Source organism: Tauraco erythrolophus, chromosome 1 (assembly GCF_009769465.1).
Source record: "Tauraco erythrolophus isolate bTauEry1 chromosome 1, bTauEry1.pri, whole genome shotgun sequence".
NCBI lineage: Eukaryota > Metazoa > Chordata > Aves > Musophagiformes > Musophagidae > Tauraco > Tauraco erythrolophus.
In genome coordinates, this window is record NC_141465.1 from 49,580,755 (window position 1) to 49,600,622 (window position 19,868).

Genomic DNA, 19,868 nt, shown 5'->3' on the forward strand with positions numbered 1-19,868 from the left:
CTGCAGTGGTCCACGCTTCAGGTTCCGGAGAAACACGAGCATGTCAGCCAAGGCAGTAGTCATCCAAAGTCTATTCGTTGAACCATTTTTGACGACTTTGGGGTTCTTCCCTTTTCTTCCTACACTTTTGACACCGCCCAATGGCAGAGTATCATCCTGGATGAGATGGGCCAACCTGGAGCAACAGCTTCGCGTGTTCTGCATTAGTGTTGCTATTAATCTCAAATACTATTTCCATAACTTTTCCCAAACTCTGCCAAGCACCCTTGGGTTTCTGCGCTCAAAGTTTGAGCCGAGTGTAAATTGCTACAGACCATTGCGATATCCAGCTTGCAAAGCTGCAAGCCCACGACTAGGCAATCTCCACTCAGCTGGTATATCATGAAGAGGCTCCTGTGCTTTGTCACCTGCAGCCAAAGCCACCTTATGCATCAGCCAAACCAGAGCAAAGCCATAAACCCAACCACACATTAGTACGTGAGAGCAAAGGCATGCCGAGTCTCCGAGGCCACGGGCTGAAAGCAGGACCGGCGGGTAAGCACCCGCACTCCGCTCAGTCTTTCCAGTTCGTGCAAATCCAAGCAACTGCACAGCGTCAGACAAGTTTAGAGAACGAGACAATGAATCAAACTAGAGGGAAGAGTAAGAAAGCACAGCTGAGGGTCCAATCCACTGAAGCATGCATTAAGCTAAGTTAGCTTCATAACTAAGGTGAGGGAAATCAAACTGCATTATTCTCTCTCAAGTTAGAGCTTACCTATGGTGGTAAAACTCAGGGTAGGAGGAAGACGCTGCTGGCCTGCCTCTGCCTCAGCCCCTGCGGTCCAGCCTGAGCCGTTCTGCCTGCCACATCTGCCACAAGTACCCGTTACTTGCTTACTCTCACTTTGACGTAGCTCCACGTGCAGTTAATGGCCAGCTCTAACTGGAGCATGATATACTTGCAACAGCAGTTTGAAAGGCTGTAAGAACAAACAGGGCTTAAAAATATGTGTTACTCTCTGCGCTAATGTGCATGATTGGAGGAAATAGGTTGGGGTGAAACATGAAGGCCAGTTCCAAATCAGAGCCCCCTACAACTCCTGGGATGCTTGGATCAAAGCTTCTGACTGAGGATTTTTGCAGTAACAAATTCAGAGAGCACAGCCCTGAAGAGGCACCTTCTGAACACCACCATCATCCAGTGATTTGGAGAACAATCAAAGCAACAGCTGTGGTTTTTTCCCCTCCCCATATGGCATGGTACTAAGCACTGGAAACAAACTTTTTCCCAAAGAGGCCTCTTTTAATCCCAGGAGATGTTTTGGTTGATAGCTTCAAGTGACTGATGACTCTGGCAGCATGGGTTTCTCTAGCGTCCAAGCTGAGACACCCAAAAGGGAGTTCCTCTTCTGTTGGCAGAGAATGGTGCCTCCCAGCACAGCCTCCCCCCAAGGTCAAATCTCTTTTGGAAGTGCACACCTCCATCGCCCAAGGTCATTACTCTGAAGGGAAATTGCTGTAAGAACTCCCTAATGAAACAAGAAGCCATTGTTTCTCAATTGAGTATATGGTGTTCTTTAGAAACAGCACAAGGCTGGGAAACAAGACCCAGGTGAGATTCTGTGCTGGCTTTTCCCTCTCAGATAAGAGCATGAAAACTGTAGTATACAATGCACCCTCTGTATGGATCTGCTGAACACTGGTATCGCTGCCCTAATGCATCCTAAACCCGTGACAGAATTCCTTAAGTGACCTTGGAAGGGAATATCTCATGTATCAAGTAGCAGTCCTACATCCAAGCCTCCTGTTAGCAAGGTGTTCAGTAGAGCTTTTTTTAAGCATGTTATTCTGTCGGGTCAGGTTGGAGCAAGGTGCTGGAGATGCTGTGACTTCCCTGCTACCTCAGAAGCACCATTACTTCTCCCCAAGTCATGTTTTCTCTCCGTCATGGTCCCCCCAGAGCTGCCATACTGCCTCCTTCTCCGCTTTCCTCCTTGCTGGACTCTGCAGGCCATCTGCTCTCACGAGGCTGGACACACTACCACTGCTCCACTACTGCTCCCCTCCGCAGGGAGAGGAGGTCCTGGTGGAGTGCCTGCGGCGGAGAGAAGTTACCAGCACATTTGCCAGCTGCTATAGACGTGTTTCATTGAAGACCACGGCACAGTGATGAGCAAGGTCCCTACATGAACCAAAGATGGGAAGTAAAACAACGATGTTTCTGGTGAGAGCAGCCTAGCTAAGGAAAAAATCGTCCCTCTTCTTCGGTCCCTCCCTCCTGCAAAAATCAGACTGGGTGCAATATATAGCCTTGGTCTTGTCTGGCTCATCACATTTCTGATGCATAAAGCATTCTCAAAACATCCGCAGGGAAGACATTCTCCCTAGCTCATGCTATTTAAGTTAGCAATTGATAAACAAACCAATTCGGGATTTAACTGGGAATACCAATTCAGCATTTAGCAGGGGGCCTACTGGGATAATGCAGCTGGGACACAGCTAATGTTGCTGCTTCCAGACATGTGCCCAAAATGGTGGATGCTGAGGGAATACTGGGGACTTGAGAGCCTGCTGCAAGCTGACCCCACATACCCAAGGTCTTCTGCTCCCAAGTGCCTTTGTTTGAGGGCTCGCAGTGCTCTGTGGGCTGGTGGGGGAGATGAAACAGGAAGAGCCATGTGACCACCAGGTAAAAGAGCTCTGACCCAGCTATGGGCTGCAGATACCCAGGGATTTTGTTTTCTTTAATTCCAGAATTTTCCTTTATTCTGCTTTGCCACAGAAGCCATGTAAGCATCCCATCGAAGCAGGCACGCTTGTGAAGTAGCGCTACCTTAAAAACAGCAGAAGGATAAAACAGAAATTTTGAAGCTTCTTCTATTTCTTTTTTTTTTTTTTTTTTCTCCACTTCCACTAAGAACTATTTCTCTGGAGCAGGAAGACGCATCTTTTAGTTTTTAAGGAAGATTATCTGAAACATGAATTTCAACACAGAGCCAATCTAGAATTGCATGAAGGCCCCCCAGAGTACCATCCAATTGTAAAAACTAAGAACGGAAGAGCCATCAAAATCCAGCCCGCTGCCGATGCAGAATAGCTCCCTGCAGGGTATTTACAAGTTTTTAGCACCTTGGCCTTGTGCCTCACGTGCACCAGAGACATACTTTTAGGCCAATAAAACATCCCTTGTCACAGCTTAATACTGTAAGAATTAATTTATCACTAATTATTTCCTCTTCTAAAGCCCTACTCTTTGGAGAGCTGTGACGTAATTCTTAAAAATCGCACTAGTTAAAGAGCAGAAGTACATCGTCCCCTCCAGCTCCCTGCCCACAATGACCAACTCTTCAAACATCTTCCTTTCCCCAGTTAATTTCAGCTCTTGCAGCTGACAAGGGGTCAAAACCACTGATGATAGTGGTGCTGGGGAGAACAGCTCAAGTCCTCTCGGTGCTCCTGCTTGGGCACCCTCCAACCAAGGGTCCGCTGGAGGCTTGGAAGGGCTTTTCCTTTGTGGTGGTGCCGTCCAGGTTAGAAAAGGGTGCACCTCTTCGGGCTTAATCACAGAGCTAAGTCTGAATTCTGACAAAGCAAGGCCTGACAAAGTAAAGATGAAGTTTTGACTTAACTGAAGCCTAAGGAAATATGATTTCACTTTAAATAAGTCTCCCTGTGTCTCTCTCACATACATACAATCCCAACATAAGTGACTTCATCTTTCATAGTTGAAGGTCAGCCATTTCAACGCTGTTTTTTTTTCCACAGCGAGTCACAGTTTCTGCTCTCCTGGCAGATCTGCACAATTGACATCCCAAATAAACCACAAAAGCAAGGCAATTTGAAGTTATTGGACGCTTTTATTTTAACGTAGCACCCAGCTCCATATCCCATACATTTTCCAAAATTAGATGGGCATAGTATAGAACACTATACAGTTTGCAGCTTACCACGTGGACAGTCTGCAGCTGTGAAAACAAATTGCTTAAATCTGGCTATCTACTTTGTAAGTTAAAATTCAAATATATAATAGCCTCAGGGTATTTTTTTTAGATTAACAACGATAATGCTTGCAATACAATTTTTTTATATCAAAAAATCAGTAACAGAGTAAAATACAATGCATATGTTCATAGTACATTATCATGAAGATAACTGAAAAAAGCTTCAAAATACATCATCTCTTCTCAAAGGTACTATATCACTTAGATTTTATTTTTTTTTTTCCTGAAAAAATACTTTTACTCTTTAGTCCATAAAATATGTGGCTTCATGAGGGCCTCTCTTCCTTCTTTTATGACCTGGTGTATTTTCTTGTCAAGGACTGTGTGTGCTGAAGGCCAATGGGCTGATGGTGCTGGAAAACGGATGCCCCTCATTCCCTGGCTAGCAAATTTTACATGCTCTCCTTCTCCTTATCTGGAAGCTCACTCATCTGGGAGGAAAGCAGCTTATACAGCATCAAAAGGCAATTTTCATATCATGCCCATCCTAAATGCTTCCCGTGAAGGGTTCCAAGTCCAAATTGTCCCTTTGGAGTCGTTTTACCGTGCAAGCCATCACCACCCTGCACTGGTTAGCCCTGGCAGTGTTAAGCTGGGACTGTCTGGATACCAGCCAAACAAGTTCCTTTCCCTGAAGGATACAGAATTCCCAGCAGCAAAACTACTGCTACGCACATAAAAAGACTTTGGAGATAGTCTTTTGAGTTAAAAAGGATATTCACCAACTTACCAATAACAGGGCTGAATCCACTAATCACTGACATTTTTGCTACATCAGCAAAACTCTCTGGAAGAGAGAATTGAGAACTGTCTGGAAAGAGGTGGTAAAGTTTCCACTGCATCCTAGTATAAATTTAGTAACTAGGAGGAGGACATTGATCATGAAAGAATAATGTTTGTTCACAGGCAGTTTGTTTAAAGGAATGCCTATGAAATGGAATCTGTTCGCCTTGCTTAATTACCAGGTCATTATTTATATTTAAAGGCTCAAATAAAAATGGCTTGATCTACAAAGGTAACCAGTCACTACACTTAGCTGGGCATTTTTCTATTTTCACCACTGAACTACCATGTATTGAAATAAATATTCCATAGAAAGGTATCACGTGATATGGACATTAAGAGATCCATAAAGAAATACGTGATCAAATGGAAGACATGTGAGTGCACACTTACACACACACACTGAGGAAGATCCTTATCTGCTTTGCTTAGTCTTGTCCTGCAGACAAAAACATTTAATTGTTCAAACCAGAACAGCTGCATGAAATCACAGTCTTAGAAAGGGGCACCAGGTTCATGGACTGCGCATCCCCTCAGAAGCTAAGAAGCCGTGCTCCAGCCCCTCTTCCCAGTTATCCTCTCTTGCTGGGCACCTTTGGCTCTGCATAAATACCTACAGAAATGGTGAACTGAGGAGAGTGATACCTCATGCGTGGGAAGCTGCTCTTGCTCCATGGTTGGGCCATTAGCTGGGGCAGGCAGTCCTAGTTGCTGTTCTGGGTCAAGCACATGAAGGTCTTAAAGTTGATCTCCTGTTGCTCAAGAAAGTGCCATGAACATTGAGCAAACTGCTTGCGAGGTCTCCCTTTCTGACCAGATGGTCTGTCTTGGGTCTAGCAGTGTCTCCCATCCAAAGTTTCAGAAAGTCCAAGTTTCTGCAAGAAATTGTGACTTCGCTGTACCCACATTTTCCCAAAGGAAAAATATTTTTTTGAGAAAATCTGTGATACTGGATTGAGATGTGAATTTTGATTAGCCAGGGTCTGTTAATAGCAGCCGTGAGCGTGGATGCACAGAGCAACTGCCAGAAGCACTGTCTATAGATTCATGATGTCTTCTCCTCTCCCTCCCAAAATGCTAACAGTCCCCCACAACCAGAGACACTTTTCATTTTAGATGGGCTATTGTGAAGGACACATGCAGAAGATCAGCTTCCTGCATCGTCTGTATAACACGCTGAAATTTCTCCCTGAATGTTTCGTTTTACTCTATGTGAAGTAGCGTATCATCGACACCAAACCGAATACAAATCAACTCACACTCTAGGTCTTGAAGCTGAGTGGAGCATTTGATTGCATCCCTAAAAATGCAGGGATGGTTAGATTTTAGATTTATTAAGTCCTATGGTAGAGTAACAACTGAGTAAATATTTCATTGTTGGCTAACCAAGTATCCTAATTTCCAGTGAATGAAAAAAAAAAACCCTGTATGTTAGAAGGGAGGCACTTGAAAAAGCCATATAAAGCAAACTTTTCCACCCTTCCTTTAAACAGCATCTATTCCATGAATAACTCAAGCAAAATAAATGGGAGATTATTCTAGAGGAAGCTCCTATCAAACACTGCCTTAAAAATTCAATGTGCACACTTCTTTGTAATCATTGAAAAACTTTCCTTAAAAAAATCACCCATAAAATAAAAAACAAACATGCCATACAATTATTTCCTATTGAATAGTAGGGGCTTATTAATCAAATGAAAACGTAAGAACTAAAAAACAAACAAAGAGTGAGCACTTAACCTCATTAAAATCTCAGGAATGACTCAGAGTCATGAACGTATGAAATAAATGATGATGGCTTCTGAACAGTACCACTACTAGCAAGAAGGCAGCAGCTGTTTAGCAGCTTCCCAGAAAAGTTTGCAGTTGTCACGTTTTGTCCCTGACCAGGAATGGCTGCCTGCCCTCAGCTACGCAACAGCCGCACAAAGGATGTCCCAAATCCAGATAAATGGTTGTTGCTTATTGACATAGTGATGTTTAGCTGAATCAAAACCAATGTGTTACAAAACCAGATTTTCAGTAACAGTTCAGCAAATGCTTATTTTCAGCTTCAGACTTCCGGATCCATGTCCCACATCCATATCCCCTTCAGCAAAAGCAGCCTGGTTCCTCATGACTTCAAATGTTCCCGTTGATACCTGTCTTATCTCTCAACAAAACGTTTGGCTGCTCCAGTGTCCTCTGATACCTCACCGCAGCCATTCCTTGGTACCCCCTGAAGGGAGGCTACCCAGCTGCTTCAAACCTGCTTCTCCTTCCTCTCAGCCCTAGGGCCATCCTAATAGCTACAGGGAGCTACAGGAGATGCTATAGCATCACACCATCAACGGTAAAAAACTGCTGCCCCGTTTCTGCAAGGCAAACGCGTACGCTTAAATCAGGTCAGTGAACACTGGGACATGAAACACGTGCGGTGTCACGGTTAAGACGGGTAAGAGGCAGGTGACGTTCCGTTGCAGTGAAGTACACACTGTGTCCACAGAGGGAGCAGGGCTGACACTCTTACTGAAGTCGTCCAGTGGCCCAAAAAATAAAGCAACATTAGTTAGCCAGCTTCCATTGCAAGAACTGAGACCGAAGGCAACGACCACTGCATCCATGGAAAAAATTCTCACTGAATTCAGTTGGCCCTGGATCACACCCAGGTGAAAAATTAATCTTTGCTTCTTCATATGGAAAACAGATGGGCATTAGCAGCTTCATCCTGTCAGCAGCAACTCCAGTGAGATACAAAGGAACCTTAACGAAAGCCTGTTGTAGGGGGCAATCATTTCCATTACACGTTTTATAACCTCATATATAGCACTTTTCCTATCTTTCTTCTTTTGGAAATACAGTTCTTGCACACATCCTTAAAACAAATCAGCAGCTATTAAGACAACAAAGCAGACTAATACAAATGTACATAGAACAGCTTTTATAAAAATGCCCAGAATGCATTTTTAACCTCTTGTTAGAAATACACTGTGTTGGTTAAAAAAAATAAAGCAGAAAAAAAGAGCTATAAACCAGTGATCTCAAACATGCTAAAAGTATGCAGACACTGGCAGTTGCAAGCAAGTGATCAAACACTGGTGATAGGAAACAGTTGTAGCTCAAAAAGTTTTTTTTTTTAATTTCCAAAATAATTAAGTTTTAGTATTTTTACTGTTCTCTCGTATGATTTGAACTTATAAAATACGAGTTCTCTAACATTAAAATACATCCGTGATTGCATAATAAACAGTGCTAAGAAAATAATTATCTGACATGATTGTGGATAAAGACTCTGTATGTCTAGCAAGTTTTATTCCTGTAGTACATTAAACCCACAGGTACTCTACCGTGATACAATCCTACAGGAATCAGTAACATCCAGAAGCCCATCTCAGGGGATGAGTTTTAAAGTTAAGCAAGAATTCAGGAACACTGTAACTCCTAGCAATCAGGGCAGGAGGTGCTGCCAGAATGTGTATAAATCAGGAATTCTTTACATAAATAAAATACTCCCAGGTTATTCATTTCAGTGATAAACTGCATTTATGCATTAGGCTGGGAAGAGGAAGGAAAGAAGGCGAAGCATCGCCCCTGCTCAGAAATGTCCGGCAGCCATTTGTTTCCTGCACCTTCTTCACCCACAAAGGCAAACGCGGGCAGCAGGGCGAAGGGAGACGCGGTGAGCCGGTCCCCCCCACCGCCACCTCGGCAGGAACCCGCTCAGCCGTGCCGCGCTGTGCTCCTCGCCCTGCGCAGCTGTTGGGACGCGCGCTCCGCTCTTGTCGCTGCACGGCGGTGCGGGAGGTCACAAGACGGTGACGGGACGTAGCTGCTCCAGCTGCGTTTCCAAGGCAATGCGTTCCTTGTGAACCTCCTGCAGAAGGGAGAGAGATGCGCGGTGACTTTTGGGATGCTGGCAGCCACCGCTTCGCTCTGGTGAAGAGGAGCCAGGCGAATTGCTGGCATCGACCAGAGGCTCGGGGCTCTGCTGCTGAAGTAACTCTCCTGTGGTCACAAAACACCGCACCAATACCACGGCCCACCCCACACAGCCATCTATTGCCTCCTCCTTACAGCGGGGCAACACGGAGGCTCAACGCGGAGGGGAGCAGTCATCCATCGGCCAGTGGAATAGGTTGGGATGCAGTGAAGCTGGCCGCAGTTCGGCAATTTTACCAAAGAAAATGAGGTTATTCCGAAATCACGTTTCCCTCAAAACCGCTTTTTTTTTTTTCCCCCAGGATTTTTGGTTCACACAACTAATTTCTCTCATTCTGTAAACAAACTAGCCTTTCTAAGGTGACACACGCTTTGCAGTCTACCTCTTTGGCAGCTGTGTCAGGAAGATCATCGGTCTTGGTCGGAAACTAACTGTGCAGGCTTTGGGGATCAGCAGTTTTGGGACAACCTCTCCTGCTCTCAAGACCGCCCCTGCACTGAGGGGCACATGGCTCTCACCCACCTCCCGTCAAAGGGCTCCCCAGCTGACCTGTAACTCCTCCAGGCTTTGGTACCCCATTTTGGGCAGGCTCACAGCCCCAGCCTGGGGGTGCACCTGAACGCTCCCCGTGCCTCAGTGTAAGCTGTGCCTGAGGGGCACCCATCAAGTCTTCTGGTCCACATAAAAACATCGAGGGCCTGCTCCATCAGAAAGCTTCCAGCCAGCAATATAACTTGAAAGACAAGTTCAGTTTTCTGCTTTTGTGTGAACTCGGGCAAATCTCTGTGTCTTTATGTGCTTCTTCCACCCTACTGTAAAATACCGATAACAGCACTAGCCTGTATCGTGAAGGCTGGGGAGTCGAAGCACGCTGAAGATAGTGCATGGAAGCAGATAAGACCTGAGTCAAGGAATGACAGCAATGTGCTGTCATTAAAGACTTTCATCTCCATGCTTATTTCAATCGCTGTCCTACATTTTGCTAGGATTTCAGTACAGAGCATCCACCCTGCATCTCTCTCAGGAGATCCTTGAAAATCAGTTAAGATATTATGTTAAGGTGAAGTTGAATACGGAATCAAACTTTCACTTTGACTGAAGAAAAACTGCAACTAGGGGTTCACCTCCCTTTCCAGACAAGTGTGTTCGTAAGTTGCAAGGAAGAAAAGCTGTAGCAGATGAAAAACTAAAGTCTGTACTACCTTTGGAATAAGACAACAGAAAAACCAGAACTGATACGTATAAGAAAACAGCCCCTTGAGGACATGTTAAAAGACAAGTCAGCAGACGTTAAAAATTGGTGTTAGACGTTCATGTAAAGCATGGTTTAGCCAGTCCACATACACCAAAATCCTGACTCCAGGAGACAGTTACATAGCACAACTGATGAGAAGAGAAGAAAGCTATGCTTGAGTTGCTCTTCTGCACTAGGTGACACCATCACATTATCAAACTTTTCAGAAAGACAAAGTTCACCCTTTAGATACTCTAACTGCCAGTGAAGCTGTAGGCCCATAGTCTACTTTTCCCAGAAAGCCTCATCCTACCCACACATAGACTATAGTTATTCCCTTCCAGAAAGCAGGAAATAATGAGTAGGTTTCAACTGAAAGGATGAACAAGATTCTCTGCTGGAGGTGACATGTAACTGATTGCAGGGAGCTTTGTCACTGACTTTCAATGCATTCCTTACCTTCAGCTGCTGCTGGAGCTCACTGTTCAACCTGGCGAGCACAGCATTGGCTTCTTTGTTTTTCCGTATCGCAGTCTGAATAGCCCTTTTCTGCTTGGAAGACTGTCTGCCAGACAGATAAATACAAAACATTTCAATTAAGAGCCTCAACAGTGGCTGATGCCAGAAGACCAGCCATCCGTTTTGCACAATCTGTACTCTATACACACTGGACTAGACTTCAAAGACAAGGTACAAACTACACATTTAAGAGAAGAAAAACGTAACACTGAAACGAGATGGTTGAATCAGGTAGACTATTTGAAAGTAAAATGGTCACACTTGTTAACCTGAATGACAGAAACATCTTAGGCTGTCTCAATTATTCCAAAATCACTGCAGTCTGATTCCGTGTAAGAATAATCCCTTATTGCAGCATCTTTGCTTTAGCTGTTTTCAGACACTTGCTGAGTTTAAAGACGCAGGAGTGGTTAACAGAAAATACAAAAATCATCCTAGGTGGAAAGAAAGGAGATCTGCATGAAACTACTGTCTCAGATTTTTTGGGGCACTGCTGATTCTGATGTTTCTTCAGAAATGAATCCTTCTTTCATCCAAAGCAGTCATTTCCATCAAAACTATCTGATGGCATAAACAGGATGGCTTATGGACTTTCCTCATCTCTTTTGCTGCTTAAATAAAATATTTCTCTCTTATTATTACTCTATAGCCCAAGCTAACTGATTTGGAGTAAATTACAGTTAAGCAGAGAGGTACAAAAAGAGACAGCTCTGTCCGAAAGAACCAATCTATTCCAAGAAACAACGGTAACAACAGGAAAAAGGAAAGAAAATACAGAAAATATTGGCTCAATATCCAAGCCCTTTTTCAAATAGATCATTTTAAAGTTTTACAGGAGGCATCAAAAGCTGTTCAATGACAAATTTGATCTAAAACAGTTGCCCTATTTAAGATAGCGGTACGCAGTCTCCGTTAGCTCTCTTCTCTTAACAGAGCCGATGGCACTGATCTTTGCAACAGGATCTGTTTCACAGCACCAGGCATGTCTTTATGCTGTTATCTTCCAGTGAACTGCCAGTTTTCTGCTTCACGATTTTGCTTTGAACTACTCTCCATAGGCTACAAAGTAATAATGGGAGGAAAAAATAAAAAACGAGCTGTACCTCTGTGGTCATTTAAACATTTTAGGAAAGATATAGACAAGACAGTATTAAGTTGAGACACCAACAAATGCTGTTATCTTTCTTTGAGCCACTATGGAATATGCACTCCCAAAGCACAAAATAGCACTTTAAGGGCATCCTAGGAGTCTTATTACTTATGCTAATCTCCAATTACGCAGCACAGATTCAGTCTACTAAAACACATTTTGCCAAGAACCGCTCAGCTGATTTGGGCAGCTCAGTTTTGTTCCAGACTGAACCAGAAGTCTTTGCAAGGCTTCGGGTAAACGTGGGCTATAACGTTTGCACAGTTTCAGTTGAGGGAAATGTATAGACCCAATAGGGCTTCGAGTGCCTTTGCTTACCATTTGTACAGCCCTTTCTTCACTGCTATTAAACAAATATATAGTGAAATCCTTACAAGTCTTTGCTGCTGACAGCCTCAACAGCTATATTTATGAGACCAACCAACACATGCTGGGGTTTGGCAATTATCGGATTATCACAAGTGGTCTATGGCTCAGCTCATGGCAGTGGCAAGCTTGTTTCCAACCTGCCTTGCGATGAAGAAACATCACAAAGATATGACCAACATCAAGCATTTCATGACTCAATTTCCTGGGCGTTTATCTGGTCACCATATGAGTGAGCAAAATTCCAGAAGATATGTGCAAGGCAAAAACACACACCCACAGAGCTAAAAGGAGCTGTGTTAGAGACACTGGTTGAACAGCTAGGCTGTACCTACGAGATACAGAGGTAGGACACCTTTGAAGAGGCTATCAATCAAATATTATCAACTTATACAGTCACTACAGACTTAGTCTGCATTTGAGAAGACAGATGTGGATTTCAGAGACCTGTATTTTGTGAAGCATTCTCAAAACCAGCATTATTAAGCACAAAACTAGGCAAAGAGCAAACCCTGCCACATCAGATCTCATGGCACAGTTTGGCGTGCTTGGTAGAGGTTTTTACTTTTGGACTGGGAGGTGAGGCTTGACTGCTGGCAGGGAAGAAGTCACGTTTATAGTGGGAGAAAGCTCGGGGGTCTCCAGCCCCTGTGCCTCCGTCCGGAGCTTCCTGCGGGCAGGTTTGGAGGGCGGCTGAGAAAGAACAACCTCCTGCAAGGGAGAAGCACAACAACGTTAAGTCAGGCCATGTGTGTCCCGTCATTAGGCTGGGGAGTATTTGTGACACAGAAATTGCTGACAGCTGGCCTAAGATTTCATCATTTAAAGAGGTACAGAGCTTAACTCAAATTTGGTAACAGCCTCTCAGGTTTCTGACTTTGAAGAAAGGCACAATAACTCCTGCATCCCCTTAATGAATGAAATGATTATGCTGGTGTTTTGTCTTCATCTGGATGACAGGCTCTTCAGAACTGGACCATATAGCTCTGCGCACATCTGTGGGACGGGCAGAGGGAGGGATATAAACAAAAATACTAGCCTCTAGTTGACTCAAAAGCATTAGAATCAAAACAAGATTTATTTTTAATTATGCTCAGTTTGTAAAAATCAATAATCGATCACTTGTGTCCCAAATTACTACCCCACCCATCTGGCATGGAGTCTCTCTCTCCCTTATCCTCCCTTTCTCTCTTACATGAAGCAACACTTAAAATAGCTTAGAAAGACATATGTATAAAATTATCCATGCAAAATTAGAATGTTGGAAGTGTAGAAGGACAGTTACTTCTCTCGATAAGTTACATCGGAGAGATAAGTCTGGTTTGTAGGTAAAACAAAAAGTCTTGGATTTTTATGCCTTTAATGGTAAATGTTTTCATTATTTTAAATTAAGACATCCTTTATTTTGCAATCAGTAGTTTTAATGACTCAAAGCTGTTTTAAATCTGAAATACAAATATATCCTTTTTCAGTGTATTTTATTATTAGATCTCTTTTACAAGGGATGTAACTATTACTGCCCCATTTCATGAATAAGAAAGCTAAAACTCAAAAGGATGAAGTGACTCGACAAAGGTTATATATTTAGCATCACAGTCAAGACCAGAGACCAAATTTTATTATCACTTGCACTTTACTGGGCCAGACTATCTTCCTTACTACATTTTGGCCAAACGTTAATAAAATAAGAAAAAAATCAAATGAGGAATCATTTAATGACACAGCAATCATAAGAAAAAAAAACAAACAACACTGTAGTAAGCAGCTTGACTCAGCAGAAGAGACTACTATGAGTGACGGAGAATGAAACCAACGTAAGACCATGAGTATCTGTATAGTTTTAGAGGGATTACAATTATTAGAGGAATTAGAATATAAGGAAACAAGGGGTTTCAACATTTAAAAACAGTTCTGTCATTACTGGAGGAAAAAAAAATCTAAAAATATTATGAGATCTTTCAATCAGGATGCCAGCACATCAGCACTGCACAGATCTCAGGTAATACTGTGCTATGAAATCCTATGCATACGTGCAGCTCCCTGCAAACACATGATGTATGGCAAGTGAGGAACTTGTGTATGCCTTCTACAACGACAAACTGGTGGGATGTCAAATGCACAATCCCAGTCTACCTTGAAACGCCAAAAACCTACCAAATCCATAGGATAAATCCCTCTTCCATTTCAAATGCAACACTGGAAGAGATGATCCAATATGCAAAAGCAGAGCGCTCCACTGCTGCTGCACCAGGCCTTGGAAGGTGGGTGAGCACTGTGCCAACAACCTGCCTCCTGCACCCCACAGCCTGTATTTTAGGAATCCAGGTGAGAGGAGGGTGAGCAAGAAGTAGGTGGACCACAAGGATTTGTTCCCCAGCAAGGCTGCAAAGCAGAGCAAGGAAGAAGCAGGGCCAGGCTAGTAGCAGGATGCGGTGGGCACAGGCAGAGCGAGGACGCTGCTGGGAAAGCCCTATTACACAGAGGAAATGACATCGGACATTTGTCTGTGCCCCCTCTTAGGGTAAGAAGTGCGATGATGTTCTCTGGACAAGGTAGGCACTGGGTACAGCACCAGCCAACAGCTCTTGGTTGGCCTGAGCAAAGGTCTTGTAGGTGCTCCCTGGCTGACGGAGGGGCTGGAGAGGGCAGGATCTGAGTTTGCCCCTATCAAAAAAACTCTTCTGGCTGGGGCTGGTGGAAAGAGGCGATGGGAGCGTGACCAAGAGTGGGGAAAGGCTCACAGCCGTTGCTAAGGCCACTCCATCCCTAAGCAAGTTCCTGGGAAGAGTGCCATTGCAATTTCAGTGCTTACTTTATACGAATGATATGTTCATATGAAAACATATTAGAAACTGCAAATCTTAAGCAAATCTCTCCCAGTCTATGTACATTTACTAGCAGATTCTGAACTCTAGCAAACAGGTGTGGTTAAATCAAAACTAAATCCTCAATAACTGGCAGTAAGAAGTGCGTCACAACTTGGAAGAATTACAGCCAGACGGGTCAAGTATAATCAAACTCTTTTTTGTCTTCCCTAAGGCTCCACAAGCCCCTATTGATTTGAAACAAATGGCAAGCTGCCTCTCTTAAAGCACGTGCATCGATGTGTATGTACTAAGAGCTTTCTTAATGATTTATCTGAGCTGATGTCACACGTGATCCCGGTTCTCTCTAGCGTCTTGACCTCCAGAGAAGGTAAACATGTAAAAACATAACCCTGACCTCCCGTTTAATTGCTTTAAAACTTAAAACAATCACATTTGTTGACGAAGGCGAATCGCTCCACAACACATGCAGGTCTCACCTTTTTTGCTGAACTGTTTTCTTCTGCCTGTGACGGGGGTCTGTTCATCTGAGGATGTAATTCAACCTCAGATGGCTGCTCTGTCTGCAACAACAAATCAGTCATTGCTACACCCAGAAAACGACTAGCAGTCACATACAATAAAGCCAATGAAAGGAAACGTTATACACAAAAGAAAAGTTACTTTAGCAATTCAACAGTAGGGGAAATGGAGATCTAAGGTGATAGTTGAATGGATGACATATGTCTTTTGCAGATTTTTAATGAAACCATTTTCTTGCACTTTGATATGCTAGGAAAACAAGAGGAAAGTTTTTCTGTGAAGCGTAAGGAACCATGTCTCTGAATGTAAACGACCTAGTACTCAGAATTTCTTCTAGAGACCCTCTTACAGCCTAAATACTCAGAGAAAGACTAAGGGGGGTGGATAAAACCTAGAAAGATCTCAGATGCACCCTGTCACCTTATTATCTCCTGAAACCGAAGCAAATTCATTGGAGTAAGCCTCTGCCTTTGAAGTTTGCAAGGCTGAAGCAAGAAAGTCTGAATTATACCAAAAATCTCAGCAAAGTTACTGAAAACACAAGTCAGAAAAGATGCCAAATTAATCTTCCCTTCTCATGTTTCAAACAGAAACCGAGCTGAACACTCACCACACTGGTCTATGCTTCGGAAAACAAAACACCCTTTCCCCCCCCAGCATATGTGATCAAGCAGCAAATTAAAACAGAGGGTTAATCCCGTGCTTTGCCTCTCCTGAAACCTTCCTTTCCTGTTGCTTCACCATGTCAGGGCACAGCACATCAGCTAAGGGAGGGCTGCAGGATTTGGAGCTGCCTGTCCCCAGGCGCGTGGCAGCAAACACGGTATAAACGTGGCGCGGCTGTTTTCTGTCCAGAAGGCACGGGCTGGCTCTGCAAGACGGGGAAGGCAGGCGGGAGCAGGAGGCTGAGGGCACTTGGCAGCAGCAGACAGCCTCTTCTCCTCTTTCCCAACTTCTGCCAAGCCGGAGCCACGCTGACAACAGCCCGCAGGCAGGAGAGGCAACCTGCCATCCTGCTCTCTCCTCAAAAAAGGCTTATTTCTACACAGGTGAAAGCTTGTGTTTAAAACCAAGCTTAAGGTAAACCTTGAGCTTTAAAGGGGCCAGGATTTTAGCAATAATAATAATAATAATAATAATAATAATAATAATAATAATAATAATAATAATAATAATAATAATCTGTCACACACTGAAGAACCTAATTTGCTCTTGCCAAGACGTTTCTGCATAGGGCCCTCAAGCTCTGTAGCACTCACAAGTTTCCCAGCACTTAACTGTAAGTTAAATAAAAATGACAGAATGCACAGAATTTGGTATATTTCAAAAGGAGGGACTTTTTCAGACCACTTCCATTTCTTTCATTACACATAAAGTAAGAGCTCTACAGAAAGCTGCAGGGGAAACACGGTTCTGTTTGGTTACTGCTGTTCTCCAACTGTACTGTACCGAACGTGCACAGAGGAGGGAGATTTGGGATTTTTTTTTGAAATGTGAAATTCCTCAAGAGAGGAAGAAAAGGTGTTTTGGCTGACAAGATTTCTCTCCCCTCCTTTTCTAAGTGTGCTACACCTGTAGTGTTATCTCATGGTTTAAAAAAACCCTCACCCTGTAATTTTCCAGTATTTGAATATTAATATCTTAAATATTTGGATTTTAATAACTATTGGATGTTAACATTGGAATTCTGGAAAGCTTTTCATGGGTTGAAGTGCTGCTTCTGTACGTGTAGATTTCTTGAACAAATAGGAGAGTGAAATGGAAAAGCAATCTTTTTTTCTGTCTACAATAATCAAAGACCTTTAAAAGTCCATTTAATGCAAGAGAGCATTTCTTTATAAGCAAGCAGAATAGCCAATAACCTCCCTGATTTCTACAACCACTTTTTTATATATCTGAAAGAAATGAAGGCTCTAAGCACTGGTAACAGCAGCCTGGCAAAGTCCATGAGGCTTTCATGAATGATTTGGAGATAGTGAAGCTCAAATATCCAACAGAGTCACACGATAAATTTGGGCCCAAACCACATCACTTTGACAAATCATTCATTTAGAGACAGCAAGAGTAAACACAGTCTTTCAGAGAGCCACATAATATGCACACTATAAACCCCTCATGGTATAGCTTTGCTGCACAACACAGAGCAATGACAGAAGTGTATGAGAGCCAGCTCTGAACAACCTTTCTTGGACTGGGAGAACTAAGTACCCCCTAACCTGGCCAGGCAGGCAGTTTCTGGTGCTCACACTCTTGTTGGAGCCTACATTAAACCTTGCATCAAAAGTAAGAATACAGTAACTTATCCACAGAATGAAAAAGAAAGGAGATTAACCCCATGTATTTATACATAGATAAAATGCAGTTTTTCAAGAACCAATGTGTTCAAACAGTGTAGAAGTAACCACATGGACTGGAACTCTACAACATCAGCTGCAAATAAGCAGGAAAATTGAAATCAGAATAAGACAAAGGACCGGGGAGGATGTGGAAAGCCCAAGCTTTTGCAGAAAAACACCTTTTTTTTTTTTCAATAGTCTCGCTGCAAGAGAATATAATTTTAAAATGAAGAGAACTGGAAAGGGAAAAAAGGGTAAACTTTGCGTTCTGGGGGAAGCAAAGAGAAATTGGGAGTGCTGACGCCGAACAGCGTTAAGATTTCAAAACTTCCAACAGTTTACTATCACAGCTCCTACTGACGCCAGATACATTTTCTTACTAGCTGAGTGCTGGGATGTGGCTGTCAGCGGACCAGCTGGGGCAGCCACTGAGCTGCGGGACCTGCTGGCTGAGGTTGGGTCGCTGGGCTGGCCACTCCTCCCCACTGCCAAGACGTGAGGATAGCAAAGCTCAGCAGCCCGCGGGGCAGGGGCTGTCTGGAGCAGGCAGGTGGTAAAAACAAAGAAATAGTTACATTTGACCAAAATTATTTTTTTTTTAGAAAAAAGAACCAAGTAGTTCTGGTGATGCAGCTGATGCCTCATAATTAAAACCAAGGGACTGCCATGTCCCTAAACTGCCACCTAGTGGCACGTGGGACAGGCCATTTCTGAGTGCTTTGCTTGCAGGTGAGTACCAAAAAATAGCGATGTGTGGCACCCAGAGCCTGCGGACTGAGCCTGCCCCGCGGGGTGGGCAGAGCCGGGCTGGGCACCGTGCGCCTCGGCTCCTCGGAGCGGCTCCTTCTTCTGGCGCAGAAGCCAGGTCTCCACGCTAAGGATCTGCCAGCAGAGCTACGAGTTCTCCTCTACGAAAGATCTCCATTCCTCAGCCTGACGTGCCCCTGACACGACTGCCCAAGCATAAAAAAATCGGTATGCTGTTGCAGGGGATTTCGTTCAGGGACTGACAGCATTTGACCCAGGCAAAAATCTTTTGACTGCAACACGCCTTGATGCAACGGTTTGCTGATTCAGCAAACCCAACAAAGTCCTGTAGGTGAGGTCTGAGAGGCTTTACAAATACTCTTGCAAGCCGATGTCTCCCCACACTGGCCCCACGCATACTTTTAAAGGAAAAACAACTCCTGGTTTTTCTTTTGGCAGATGGACCCTTCACAGATTTCCCTCCCTTCGCTGATTCGGACATGGGGTGAAAGCCAGCCCCTTGTAGCCTTCTGGTCGTGGGCAGAGTGAGACTCGATCCAGGATGCTCCAGTCCAAGCTCCTATACTGGAATTTAAGGGAAAGGTGATTCCTCAGGAGCAGCTGAAGTGGGCTCCCTTTAGTTCTTCATTGTTTTCATACCATGCTTAATATAGTCTTTGGGCAACTCATTTCTCATTCAGAAACACAGCAATAAACTGCCTCCCTCCACCACAGCAATAGATGTCAAAGTTTTCCCACATTGTGGAAACTTCTCACCATTATATTGGGGTTTAAAATTCTTCACATCCAATTTAAAGAACTGAGACATTATACATTATGCAACACGGTCTTCCAAAGGAAAATTCAGTTACAGTAGTAGTAGTGTAAAAGTGCTTAAAAGTGCACTTCACTCATGTCCACAGAATGGAGCAAGCTCCTGACATAGAAACGCTGCTGTGCTGGTATGGCTGGGTCCACATCCAGGGTTATAGTAGCTGGGCAAAGAAAATCCTGCTCATGTGCACTACCAGCAGCACAAAAGACAGTTTGCAGACCAGGCCTCAGAGAATCTTGATTTTGGGAAGAAGAGTAAGTGACTACAGAAAAGACCAAGACAGCGTCCTATTCCAGATCTCCTGAAGACCTTCTCTTTGCAAAGTCCAAAGTGCAGTTATTAACGGGCAGTATCTCCTTTTTCTCCAGCGCAGTCTCGTATTTTCTAGGAATAGCCATATCCTCCTCATTCTTCCAAGCAGCAGATAAAACGGGCCAACAAAGTTTCTGTACAACAGGCACAGCCAGAGACTAACCTGTGGCCTATGGCCAATATCGAGCATTAGGAAAGATAATTCCTTATTGTTAAGGAGAGCATTAGGAATTGCAAATGCTCATTATTTCATGGTGATCCTTGACCAGCCATTCATCATCTCCTCACTGCTCCATGTGATGACACTTAACAGTAATGCTCACTCAAGCACAGAGTA

The 19,868-nt window shown here is 43.8% G+C and overlaps 1 protein-coding gene across 2 annotated transcripts in view; it reads right to left on the minus strand.

The window, feature by feature from the left end:
• Positions 1–8,550: 8,550 nt before the first annotated feature.
• REPS2 (RALBP1 associated Eps domain containing 2) overlaps positions 8,551–19,868 on the minus strand; it is a 98,403-nt gene continuing 87,085 nt past the window's right edge. The window contains exons 15-19 of one of the 2 annotated variants that reach the window (XM_086609177.1): positions 18,902–18,964; positions 15,259–15,342; positions 12,520–12,665; positions 10,379–10,484; positions 8,551–8,619 (exon numbers count right to left, since the gene is read on the minus strand). In XM_086609177.1, coding sequence (XP_086465303.1) covers positions 8,551–8,619; positions 10,379–10,484; positions 12,520–12,665; positions 15,259–15,342; positions 18,902–18,964 — 468 coding nt within the window. The remainder of the gene's footprint in view (positions 8,620–10,378; positions 10,485–12,519; positions 12,666–15,258; positions 15,343–18,901; positions 18,965–19,868) is intronic. The other variant, XM_086609182.1, reaches the window with a different exon arrangement.